This window comes from Gopherus evgoodei, chromosome 1 (assembly GCF_007399415.2).
Source record: "Gopherus evgoodei ecotype Sinaloan lineage chromosome 1, rGopEvg1_v1.p, whole genome shotgun sequence".
NCBI classification, from domain to species: domain Eukaryota; kingdom Metazoa; phylum Chordata; order Testudines; family Testudinidae; genus Gopherus; species Gopherus evgoodei.
This window is the reverse complement of record NC_044322.1, coordinates 175,172,668-175,186,362: the sequence shown is the minus strand read 5'-3', so window position 1 is coordinate 175,186,362 and position 13,695 is coordinate 175,172,668. Positions and strand designations below refer to the sequence as shown.

The following is a 13,695-nucleotide window of genomic DNA, read 5'->3' as shown; positions in this document are numbered from 1 at the left end:
GCTCCTTATTATCTAAGTGTCATTTCTAATATCTAATGTCTTGTTTCTGAATGGCCCAGTCATGTAAACCTTTACTCACTTGAGTAATAATGAAACTATTGAAGCCTGGACTGCTTGTGTGAGTAAAAGTTACTCATTGCATAGGTATTCCTTAAATCCATAGCAATAAAGAATAGCTATGTATTAAAGCAATACATCTTCAGATTGTTACCAATAGTGCACAGAAAAGGATTGGGAGGGAGGGCAGAAGATTGTGCTGTGCACAATTAAAGGGCATAGGAGAGTGCATGCTCTGTGTATACTGAGGAGTTCCCAAGTGTTAAGGTTTTTTTTCCCCACTTTGAACTTTAGAGTAAAAATGTGGGGGACTTGCATGGACCCTTCTAAGCTTAATTCCTTGCTTAGGTCTGGTACACTGCCACCAGCCAGAAGTCTGCGTCTGGCACACTCCTGTTCCCCCAAAACCTTCCCTGGAGAACCCAAGACCCAACCCCCTTGGGTCTTAAAACAAGGAGAAATTTACCATCCCCCACTCCCCCCCCACAGACTCTTCCCTCCCTGGCTTGCCTTGAGAGGCTACACAGACCCAAACTCCTTGGATCTTAAAACTAAGAGGAATTAACCATTCCCCTTTCCTTTCCCACCCCCCAGTCCCTGGTGAGTTTAGACTCAATCCTTTGGATTCTAAAACAAGGAAAAAATCAATCAGGTTCTTAAAAAGAAGGCTTTTAATTAAAGAAAGAAAAGGTAAAATTTATCTTTGTAAAATCAGGATGGAAAATGCTTTACAGGGTACTCAGATTCATATAGCCTAGAGGGACCCCTCCCCCCAGCCTAAGATTTAAAGTTACAGCAAACAGAGTTAAAAATCCTTCCAGCAAAAGACACATTTACAAGTTAAGAAAACAAACATAAGACTAATCTGCCTTTCCTGGCTATTACTTACTATTTTGAAACATGAGGGACTGATTTAGAAAGATTTGGAGAACCTGGAATGATGTCTCGTTCCTCTCAGTCCCGAGAGCGAACAAAAAAAACAAACAAAAAGCTCAAACAAGACTTCCCTCCGCCAAGATTTGAAAGTATCTTGTCCCCCCATTGGTCCTCTGGTCAAGTGTCAGCCAGGTTCACTGAGCTTCTTAACCCTTTACAGGTAAAAGAGACATTAATCTTTAACCATCTGTTTATGACACCAAGGGAAAATGTTTCCCTCTGCTTCCTCAGTGTGCAATACTCCTGAGCCCTGGCTATGTGCAATTCCCACAATCTAGCCTATAGTATTTACTATATTACAGTATTTCTATATGTAATCTACATTTGAGCTGGGACATGTGATTCTCCACTCAGATATACTTATCTATGCTAGTTCGGCTTGAACTAGTGCACTAAAAATAGCAGTGTAGCTGGGGTTGCATGGGCAGTGGCTTGAGCTGGCTGCCTGAGTACATATCGACCCGGCCCCACCACGTATACAGGGAGCTAGCTTGGCCTCCACCCCTGTTACCTATCTACACCACAGAGCTAGCATAGGTAACTCTATATGAGCTGGGAAGCACACACACCCACCTCAAATGTCGACATACCCTATATGGCTGGTTGTCTCTTACTTCGAAAAAAAAATCCTTGACTATAATATTTAATAAAGAGAATAAAAAAGCTTTACAGCCTGTAATGCATTGAATGCTCTAGGTATCCTTGAGCGTTTCACAAAGTAAATAAGATAAATGCTGTTAGTCCCATCATGGGTACAGAAAAAGAGCAACTATTACACAGTGAGTTCACTCACAGCATGGATATTGGAACATAATTTGTCAAGACAGGTAAGTGTTGGCCTGAACACTGGAGTTATCTCCTCATTTTGAAGAGTGCTATGAAATCTTTCACTTCAGACTAGACTTTTAAAAAGAGATGGAGAGGAAGGCTGTTTCTGGCACAATGTATTGAATTAAAAATGGTGGGCCAAATTCTAACCTTGTGTAGTGAATGATGTCAGTAGAGTTGTACCTCTTCGCACTCAGTCTGAATCTGGCCCAACATCTTTATCAGTGAACACATCTAGCTTTGAACTCAGTGTTATGATCTAGAGGCAAAAGAGTTACTAACTGAGCAACGCTAAAAGCATTTCACATTGTAGAGTGATATTGATCAAGGCCATCTCCTGCTTGATTTATCGGAATGACTGGCTTCTGCAAGGTGAAGCTAAGTGTACTAAATCTATTCCCAACTGGTCTGTAAAGTAACAGTACAAATAAATAAAAAAATAAATTGCAATGACACCTAACAGGAAAGGGAAATGTCTATGAATCTGTTTCAACAAAAATTCATCATTTTTCTCTGCCTGTAATACCTTCACAAGTGCAGCCCCAAGGTACCTTCCCCTCTTCCATACAATGAAAATGACTTTGAGGATAGTCATGTAATTAAAATAATAATAAAGGGTAGAAGAGCTATGCAAGAGGATTTTTTGTGCATAGATACTGTCCAGCATTGGAGCTTCGTGAAATGTTCAATTTTATTTTTAATAGTGTTTTAATTGAGTTCTTCAGGGAAAGGTCAGCTGGGGAGCAGAGTGTGCAGAAATGGCTGATGCTGTCTTCAACTCACCTTTTCCCCCCTACTTCTTAATCATCCTAGCCTCCAGCATCTCTCTTTTCCACCTATATAGAGTCCCATCCTTCACTGCAGGAACCCCTGATTGTTTTCTAGATCCTTCTCTTGCCCTACCCTTCCAGTGGCTCCTTGGACATTTGAATTCCTGGTGCTAGGGAAGTGCCAGAATGCAAAGTGAATAGGTTAAGAAGCAACTTTTAAAATGGAACAAATTGCACATACATGAAACTCTCTAAGGGATAACTCTTAGAGTATATTAAAAATTTTTGGAGAGTTAGAGCAACTCTTCAGGTGTTAAAGCACCTATCAAATATATAAGTACTGTAGTATTAATTCACTGTAATATGAGATATTAGGAGCAAAAATAAACAACATATACTAAAGTACTAGATACCAATATGAATGCCACCTCATAAATACCTAAGATGGAGAGACATATCCTTCATCATTTTAATGGTAGTTACAGTATCAGTCTTATACTGGTAGGCTGAAGTATAACACTTGGTCATATTTGCCTATTTTCAAATATAGATATATCTTCAGAATATAGAATTTCCCTTATTTAGGTGGCTGTTTTCATGCCACTTTCCAAGCTATCTCAAGATATCACATACACTAAGAAGGATTTGACTGTGTTGGTATTGGAGAGCCATTAGGGAAACCCAGGAAGCTACTTGAAGTATTTATAATTCAGGAGATAGCACTTGTCCTTCTATGTCAGTGTTGTTATCATATATTCAGTTCTGTAGGTATGCATAGCTCATTTCAGACAAATAAATGTGTGGTCAATAATGAACAATGTCCCAACATGGGATTAGAATTTACTGTAGTGTTAAGTTTCAGACTAGCAACTGTGTTAGTCTGTATCCGCAAAAAGAACAGGAGTACTTGTGGCACCTTAGAGACTAACAAATTTCTTTGAGCATGAGCTTTCGTGGGCTACAGCATCTGATGAAGTGGGCTGTAGCCCATGAAAGCTTATTCTCAAATAAATTTGTTAGTCTCTAACATGCCACAAGGACTCCTGTTTTTTTTGTTTGTTTGTTTTTTTGTAATATTAAGAGAACTGTCTTTCAGAGGAGGTGCAAAACTTGGTGCAGGTCCCTTGGTACCTTTAAAGATTCCACAGTGCTTTTCTTAAATCAAGCGTTCCTAATGAAATGTTGACCCAGGAAGCAATTACATCCCACCTACCTAAATTCTCCCTGCAATTTCACTTGGAAAGTATTTTCTTCTTCACATACTGGTTTAAAATGTTGTGTAGTGTTGCTGAGTGGTGTTAAATCATTGATGAATTTCAAGAGGGAGGTGGATAAATATCAGTTGTATGTTATTTGAAGGGATCACAGTGTAAAGATTTTCTGTAAAGTGCTTTGGATTCCTTTTGGGACAAAGAAGTACTATATAAATGGAAGATCATTCTCATTGTGAGACAGTAACACTCACACTGATTTAAATTAAACAAAGAATCAAATCAAAGTTTTTAAAAATTAACAATCTGATGTTTCCTGAAAAAATAATTTCACCTTTTAAAGTTATATTCGAATAAGGAAAATATTTAGATGTTGACAATAAATTAAAAAAATATACTGAGGTTGCGTACAGGGGGTGAGGTCTGCTATCAAAAGTAGAGCTTAAAAGCTTTTGCTCTGAAGAGTGTGTAACAGTCTTTCTTTTATACTCAGAGGGCTGGATTAAATGCTCATCTGGAGTGGAGATATAATAGTTGAGTCATGCAGCTAGCAGGTTAGGGCTAGATATTTGTAGGGAATGGGATAACAGTAGAGTTTGGCAAACGGGAAGAGGTGATGTGGGTCTTAAAGGTAACTGGATCGAGATTGAGATATGCTGAGGATTTTGGTTTGACTCAGGGGAAACAGAGAGGACAAGATTATATACAGGTAACAGGAGCAGGGAAGACAGTAGTGTTTGATAGGGGAGAAAAGAGTCTTTAGGAGGCACTTATCCAGGGTAGGGTAGTTCAGAAGATGAATGGGGCGTAAGAGGGTTGATATGTGTGAATGAGAAGGAGGTAAAGGGATGGTTTGGCAGAAGGGCTTGTGATCAGGTGTTTGATTGGCAACTGAAAGCGGGGCATTGATAAGGCTCAGCATACAACACAATATCTGTTTGTTTAAACACTTTGTAGCTTGGCACTGTAGATGAAAAATATTATATATATATATATATATATATATATATATATATATATATATATATATATATATATATATATAATATAAAAATAAAAATACACTTCTTTAAGGGAACTACGAGTTCTTTTGGACTGGAAGAGGTTTAACCTGGGCATCTTTCAAGAGCTGACAGTAGATATTTCAGACCATAAAAAATATGTGGATCCTATGCATTACCACTAGAGTAGCCTGAGATATAGATTTGTATCTCATTGGATATCCAACCACTACATAGATTAGAAATGCAGATGATAATGTCGATTAACCCCTCACACCCTTCAGTATTTTATATAACTGTAATACCTGGGGGTCCAATCCCGCAAGGCAGTGGGCACCCTGAGTTGACATTGGCTTCTGTAAAAGCCAAGGCAACTCAGTACCTCTCAGGGCTCAGTCTATATAGGGATCATTGGACCAGATCCTCAGCTTGAGTAAATCAATTAATCCCCATTTGATCAATGGTGCTTTGACAGTTTACACCAGCTATTGATCTAGCTTTCTGTTTAAAAATGGATTCTGGGCTCTTAGTTTAAAATATTTTGGATATATAAACTATCCATATAAAAGTCTGCTGGCATGTTTGAGACTGGTAGAGTGAAGGAAATATCAAGGAGAATTTGTCAAGTTAAAAGTATACAGCATGTCATTTCACTTCACTTCTCAACTCCCATTCCCATGTACATGGGGTTGGAGTGCTAACAGTTCTTCACTACTCCTTCTGGTCAATAGCACAGGTTTGTAGATCTTGTAGTTCCAGTCCTTTTCTCTTAAAACTTAACATGACAAAGTCATTCATGTATCCTTGGTCTTCCACATCCTTTCCTGCTGTCCTCTTTCTCCCATGCTTTCTTCTTCTCCTGTCTCTATTTGCATAACTTCATGGTTTTTTGGGTTTACTTTCAAACCATGGTCTTCAAAAACAGATGCCTGCTTTGATACCATGTTTACCAATCCCTCTTTGCTGCCAATCAGAAGAGCCAGATCTTCAGCATACATTTGTTTTCTATGTGTCCCCACAGTCTTGATTCTCCTACTAATTAACTCCATAATTAGAGTGAAGAGAAGTGGACTCCGCATGCTGCTCTGACTCAATCCCACTGTCATGCCAAAACTCTTTGAAATTCCTTGTATTGTTATCACCTTAACTCTGGAGGCTCTCTGTACACTTCCTTTATCATATCCACTTCTTGAAGCTCCCCTTCCATCCACCTCAAGAGTCCAAATACTAACTCCCACAAAACCAAGTCATATGCTTTCTCAAGATTAATAATTGCTACATAGCAGTTATGCGCTCCATTTATCATTCTTTCAGACTTCGGTCTCATTGCAAATATGAACAAATGTACCAAGCAAAGAAACTATTTTAGAAAATGTCACTGTGAATACAATAGAAAGATTTTGCATTCTGATTCTCTTGTGCAGTCAAGACAAATGATATGCTTATTGCTATTTCAGGCTTGGTAATGGAGGTACAAGCAACTTACAAGGAGAATGAAAATTGCATGATAGTGTCATTTTTGCAAGATCCTGGGGCAACACAAGGGAGCCTTAAAACAAACCAAGAGGACCATTTCATGATTCCTTGGTTGTGACCATGTCATCTCTACCTACCTGGATGATTCATGGCAGCCAGAAATGTCTCTTGAAACTGTTGGCAGCTATTGTAATGTAGAACATCCACTGTAAACTGGAGGACTAGGCTGGTGCCTGGCATCCATAGAATAAGGGGGAAAGTAGAGTAGCTTAAGTCATCCCTTAAGGTGTTCCAGAGACTCACAGCAGTTTTAGCCCAAATGGTCAAACCTGAATGACTTAAATTAGGCATCAGCCTCCATATTTAGGCACCTATATGCATAGTCCGATGTTCACAGTTGCTGAGCACCTGCAGTTGTCATTGACTTTAATAGGATATGAATTTTGGATTTGAAATGTGTGGTCCTTCTGTTTCATATAAGTATTTTGTAAATACATATGTCTTTAAATAAATAAAACACCCAACAAACCAACCAAAGTTGTACATGAAGACACACCAGAGCTGGATTGTGTGGATAAAACAGTGATATTTACCTGAGCAGCAATTGAGGCCTTACAGACTGAAAAAGACTTCTTGAACCAAAATGACAGAATTTTTTTGGGGGTGAGGAAATGAAGAGGGGATCAGAACATGATTTTTTTTTTATTTCACTCGATGGGTTTTGCATAATTGAAAATACAAATTTTTTGCTTTGTAACTATGACAAAAGAGGAAAAATAATTCAGAGCTAGAATATAAATATTAGGCTCTCATAGCTTAGGTTGATTGTGTTGTAGAGATGATTCCATCCATTTTGGGGGGAAGGATGAATGGTGTATCTGTTGAAAGACCCTTCTCCTCCCCGACGCCCCTTAGAGGCTAGTGAAGAGACGGATTGCAGTCCTAGAGGAGACTAATTTGAATGTTAGGCTGGTTTTTATAACATTGCTTTATTCACAGGTAGAATAGATGCAAATGGAAAACTAAAATGAAGGAATGAGTTGAAACCCAACAGTATCTCTTCATACGTGTGGATGTCAGGTCAATTCCTTATGGAAAAAATAAGTCTATTTAGTAATCAATGTTCTGGTCACAGTCAGATGACAGAGAGCCTCTGCTGAATATCTTGATAGCTTGGTTCTCAAACTACATTAAAAATAAATAAAAATCCTCCCTTCTAATTTTGAAGCTAGGAAAATGCAGTGAATGTCCTGAAAAAAAGTTTTGTAATATATCTGTCCAGATAATTGACATTCAACTGTGGAGTTTCCTTGTTCTGGGAATACAATATTTCTATGCCCAATCATAAATATGCTACAATAATAAATATAACTTATTGGCATATTATTATTGCACCATTTGAATATCTCATTTCAAGAAACAGCGCTCAGAAAAATAATTCAGTACTTTGTGATGGAAAGAGCTGACGTTATTGTGCTCTTGTAGTTTGCGTCTATGACCAGGATAATTGGAGCTATCTATCTGAAGACAAAATCTTCATTATCATCTTCCTGTCTTCAGTCATTACATTCAAATATTTGATTATGCATGCATACCTTTTCTCCAGAATTTTCTCACAACAAGTCCTGTGCATTGTCTGAAATATGTTAAAAATAGAAACATCTGAAATGTACATTTGCACATCAGCACCTGATTTCACTTTGATTTATGAAGAGAGAGGTTCCCTCAGAGCATAGTGCACCCAGAATAGAATAAGCTTGGAACTTGCTTTTTCCCCAGATTATTTTAATACCTGAAATGGTGCTTATGTACTTTTTGCCATTTATGCCCACTGTATATTGTACAGACACGATGGGGCAAGAAGTAAATTGATCTTCAATTCACATGATGATACAGTCAACTGAATTACAGTTGACAGAAGATACAAATACTAGTACAGAAGGGCAGTAAGGGCCTCATACTGTTCTCATTAAAGTCAATGACAATAGGCTTGTTGACTTCAATGGGAGAAGAAACAGGCCTAATGTAGTGTCACTTGTTTTGTGTGTGTGGGAAAGATGTAGAACACTATTATACGTATGTTAGGATTTTATATTGCTACCCATCAGTGTAGTATCTCAACACAATTCTGTGCTGAACCTGTACCCTACATTAGTATTAGAATATTTTAGTGGTAATTTATTTCAGCCTGACCACTGAGATATTTCTCATTTCTCTGGGTGTCCTTGAAAGCAGGGCTGGAATTTAGAATTTCTGGTTAATGAGAAGTCATAGGACCTGTTGATCTTACATGACTTTCCATCCTTCAGTTCATTTATTTGTCTAGTTTTAAAGTCAAAATTGTATAGAACATATACATTATCCAATTAAAAATTAATCCTCCCAAGCCTAATCATAAGGTATGTGTTTCCTGATGATCTCTCTTCCACAAATTATTTTCTCTAATTAGTTTTCATGGATGACAAGGGAAAGATGTGTTCTGAACCCTCCAAGAGCTGATTTAGCATTAAATGGCTATTCAGTGGATTGGTTATCTTGACTTTATTGTACTATAGGTAAAATGCTAACAAAATCCAGGTTAACAAACAAAAGTTTAAAAGCAATTTTTTTTTTAAGAAACTGTGTTTGATATGTAAATGTTGGTTTCTGGAGTTTTGAGTTCATTGTTTTTCTCTTAAGCTCCCTCTTTATTTCCATCTTGTCCTAATGGTACTTAATAGGCTTGGGCCAAAAATAAAATTACAGGTCAATCAAGATGGAAGGGAAACTCAAATGTTTGTAATCCTTGGGCCTACAAAGAAAGAATGAGGCTTAAAATAAAATTACTTCATTTTATCTCTTTTTGATCATTTGAAATAATTAAGCAAGTTGCTGAATTGAGTCCATAATCTTGAAATTCTTAATTTTAGTGGAGTTTGTGGTCAATGGAGACCTTGCTGTTGGTCCACAAAGAGCTGACTGATTACCTGGAGTTGATTCTTGCTCAGGTCCAGAAGCTAGAGCATATCACAAAACAGCTACAAATTCATTAAACACTTTCCTAATATTTTGCCATATAAGAAATTGCTGTAATTGCCAGAGAGATGTTTTGAAATTGAAAGAGAGAGGCAGTGAAAATGAAGTCTTTGGCTTAAAGAAAAAGGGCTTGATTCTCTCCCTTCGGTACAGTGGAGGGAGGAGACTGACAGGGAGCTGTTTGTGGTTCCCTGATCCTCACCCAACAGCCACCACAGGGGCAGCTCTAAGTTATTCTGCTGACAGGATATCCTTGCCAGCAGAGAATTGGGCTTGGTGGGAAATAGCTCTTCTATTCTCCCTTTCTGTCCTCTTCCAACACACCCCTTTCCTTTCCTCATTCCAGCACAGGTGGTGGGGAAGTCAGGCAGCAGAGCAAAGTGAACTTGATGGCAGAAAATTCAGGTCAAAGTCCTTGAGCTTCTCTCTTTGGTACAGTACAAGCAAAGAACATGTGATTTTAAATCTGCTTGGCCTCAGAGGAATTGGGATTTTTGATTACATATCAGAGATGTCTAACTATGACTTATCTAATAATATAATAGATGCTTTTAGTTCATCTTGATTAGGAATCTTGTGGAAATTAAGATTCATACCATCCATCTTAAGCCCATTCCAGTAGAGTAATAAAATTAGTATCATGAATGGAGATATTAAATTACATCTTCGGCTTTATTGGTTCTTGAAACTGCTTGTTATTATGAATGTTGGTGAGGAGTTCAGTGCAAATTACTGTTGTTTTAGTAATAACTGCATTATGTAAAAAATGCTAAATATGCAACTCTCAGGACACAATAATTATTTAGAATTTTTAGAAAATGTAATTTTAGATATAGACTGTATATGGAGAACTCTATCACAATATATCATTTTAAGCTGCTATATTCCTGTCCAGAAAATATACTGTAGTTTGTTTGGAAGAATTAAATATGTTTAATCAAGAATAACATTATGGGTTGACACCTAATTTGAAACTGCTGTCTCACTTCAGCGCATGCTTGTCTGTCAGCTGCACGATTGTGTCAGAGAGGGAGGAGAAAAGACAGACATTTTCATTTCAGGTAGTTTAATTAATACTAATTAGTCTCTCTGCACTGACATGCACACAGTAGCTATGGTCCTTCAGCTACTTTTAAATCTTATTTAATAAAGCAGATCAGGAGAAAAAAGATGCTTATATTCATTTTGTTGTTAGTTTAGTTCAAAAGAAACCATACAAAAGTGGTTTGATAACATTAAAATGAAATAATCATGGTTAATGATGTCTGAAGGAAATACAACAATGTAAATATCTTAGTGTTATCTGATATTAGGCTGACTTCATTTTGTATTTGTAAATTGAATGCTTAATAAGGATTGCTCTTTTCATAGTTTCCACAGAAGCAATTAAAACTTCATATTTTTTTCAATTAGTTTACCTCATATGTATTTTTTTTACATTTCCTTCAGTTCCTCCAGCAATTACTTTTCTACAGAAGTCCTTTAATGCTACAGCAGATCGGGGAGAGGCAGTTACTTTATTCTGTAGAGCCACGGGCTCTCCTGAACCTGAAATCAGCTGGCATAGGTAAGTTCAGTTTAGACCTGTATATCAGAAAGATTTGAAATGTGTTACGAGTTTGTATCATACTGAAATAAACTATCTCAATTGTGTTTATGGCTGTTTATAGAGAATTGATAAACAAATTAAATAACACACATTTGATCAAACTATGTTTATCATCAAGAAAGAAAAACTGGAAAATATCTAACATGTTTTAACATGCCTCACATTAAAGGAGAAACAAATAAAGTTGAAGAACTTATGACTTTAAAAAAGGCAACAGATGTATTTCTGAATTTCTCCATGAAATTTTCATACTCCAATCCCATATACAACTACCTAAAATAACATAGAGTACAGATTAATGCTATAAATACATGTCCAAAACACAGAGTAACAGTATCATATTATACATCAATGCTATGTAAAAGAATATCTATCTTAAGCTGATTTTAGTCATCTGATCTTCCAGTGCAGCCAGATATTCAGTAACAGGTATGGCTTCTGTGTGTTGTGTTAGTTTGTCAGAAAACTGTTTGGGTGATATGGAGTATGTCTTCCAGGTGAAGTCAGTGAGATGTATATGGTTAAAACTGTGCAATTTTGAAAATTTGCCACATAACATCTTTAAGGATCTCAGCTTTTCATTGGTTTCTCAGCTTTTTCATGCATATTTATGGAACAGACTTACATGCCTTTTGTTTCAACACCTGATCTGTTCACAAAGGATGCAGTCCAATGTCGAGATGTGAAATAGCTCAGATTCCTTGTATGGACATGTATTTCTATTTGGGGCTTGACTGAATTATCCCCCTATGTGCTCTTTCAAAGGGATCAAGAAATTTGTGAACATCTTTCAGCATGCACTGGACTCCATAGAGATTCTTCTCAGCTGTCTCTCATTGTTACTCAGCATTTGAAACTTAAGAGATTCTGTTAGATTCATCTTCAGTAGATGTTGGTTTCCCTTGATTAATACCTGCTTTATGACACATGTTGTGTCAAATGGTGTGCTGACTTTATCTGACATGAATTCATTTGGATTGCAGAAGATGCAAATAGGTGCCATCTTTGCCCCACTCACTAATATAGATGAGAATTCAGTTTCTATTGTATGAAACAAAAATAAAATAAATATTGCAAAGCCCAAATTATTTGAAGTAGTAATTTGGAATTTACAAACAAAAGTTTCACACTTTGGGACTTGGTATCCCTTTGAGGTCATGTTATAAAATGTAACTCCCAGCTGGGTAGGAGTCTCTCGAGTTTATCAAGAATCTGATAACCTCATTTGCCTCGCTGCAAGAAGACAATTCAACATGGTGTTTTACATGTTCAAGATGAAAAGGATGGACACAGTCATCTTGTGTCTTGGGGAGCTGTATGTTTAGAATTGCCAGTCTTCAGTGCCGTACCTTTAGTATACTTTAATTTGAAAGTATCACAGTAAAATATGCAAACAAATTTAACACTTTACAGAAGGCCCTGTGCAAATAGTCTGTGGATCAGATACAAGTGAACCAGTCTTCCTTCAGTAGCAATAATGACCCTTCACTAAGGAAAATGGTTGTTGCGGACCTTCCAATACCTCTAGTGGATAAAGCCTTGCTCAGAGCCTAAGAGACTGTGTGGTTTAGTGAATGTGGTAGAAGCTTGTAAGCCAGTGGACTTGGGTTTTATTCCTAGCTCTTACTCTGACGTGTGCTATGAGACCTTAGGGAAGTCAATGCACTTCTCTGTTTCTCCTCCTGCCCTTTATTTGTTTTGTCTATTTACAATATAAGGTCTCTGGAGTAGCAGGACTGTCTTTGACTATGTGTTATTACAATGCCTGCTACAATGGGGCTTTGATCTTGGTGACAGCACCTAGATGCTACTGAAATACAAATAAGCAATAATAGTAGGAGGTGGTAATTCAACTGTTTCCTTATTGGGTGGAGCAAACTTGATTCCACTTGTTATTCGAAACGTATATAGCCAATTTCATTTCTGATTTCACTTCCAGTGACTAATCATTCAGACCTTGGTTTTGAACTGATGTAGCTCAAAATCTGATGCTATATTTCTGCTTGCTCTCATGCTCATCTCAGAGACCTCTCAAGATATGTTTTAAGTAGAGCTGAGCAAAAATTTCAGCTGAATTATTCTTTTTCAACCAAAAAATCCAGATTTGATGACCAAAATAGTTCATAAATTCATATTGATTTGCCCACATTATTTTGGTTGAAAAAATGTTTAAAAAATCTGGGAAAAAATTAATACAGTTCATTTTCACCTTTTCAGAATAAACCATTTTGATTTCTCGATTCAAATCAACTTTTTGTTTTGAAATATTTAATTTTATTTTCATTAAATAAAAATGTGAAAAATGCTTAAAATAAAAATTAAACTTTTTGGTTTGGATTAAACAAAACATTGATTTTTTTTATCACTTCAATTAGCCAAAACAAAATATTTAAACAATGTTTTCAAGTTGACCTTATTTTATTTTATTTTATTTTATTTATTTTTGGAATTGCCAGTTCACCACAAAAATCCATTCAGATTTTTTTTCCTCTGAAATTAATAGAGCAGGTTTGAAGGGAAAAAAAACAGATCAAAATATTTACTTTTCTTATTATTTCTGATAAGTTAATTTTAAAGTTTTCTCCACCAAAATCTTGCCTCTTGTAGCCAATATGAGGATGCTTTTACAAGAGATTGATCTATAGGTCTATATTTGGAACTAATTCAAAGTGTTTCCTCAGCATTACAGCTTCATTGACATTGTAGAGATATGGTGGGTGAGGTAATATATTTTATTCAATCAAATTCTGTTGGTGAAAGAGACAAGCTTTGAGCTACACAGAGATTTTGTT

At 36.7% G+C, this 13,695-nt stretch overlaps 1 protein-coding gene across 2 annotated transcripts in view; it reads left to right on the top strand.

The window, feature by feature from the left end:
• NCAM2 (neural cell adhesion molecule 2) overlaps positions 1 to 13,695 on the top strand; it is a 582,026-nt gene that overhangs the window by 333,345 nt on the left and 234,986 nt on the right. For both annotated transcript variants that reach the window (XM_030579736.1, XM_030579747.1), the window contains exon 6: positions 10,744 to 10,861. In XM_030579736.1, the coding sequence (XP_030435596.1) occupies positions 10,744 to 10,861 (118 nt within the window). The remainder of the gene's footprint in view (positions 1 to 10,743; positions 10,862 to 13,695) is intronic.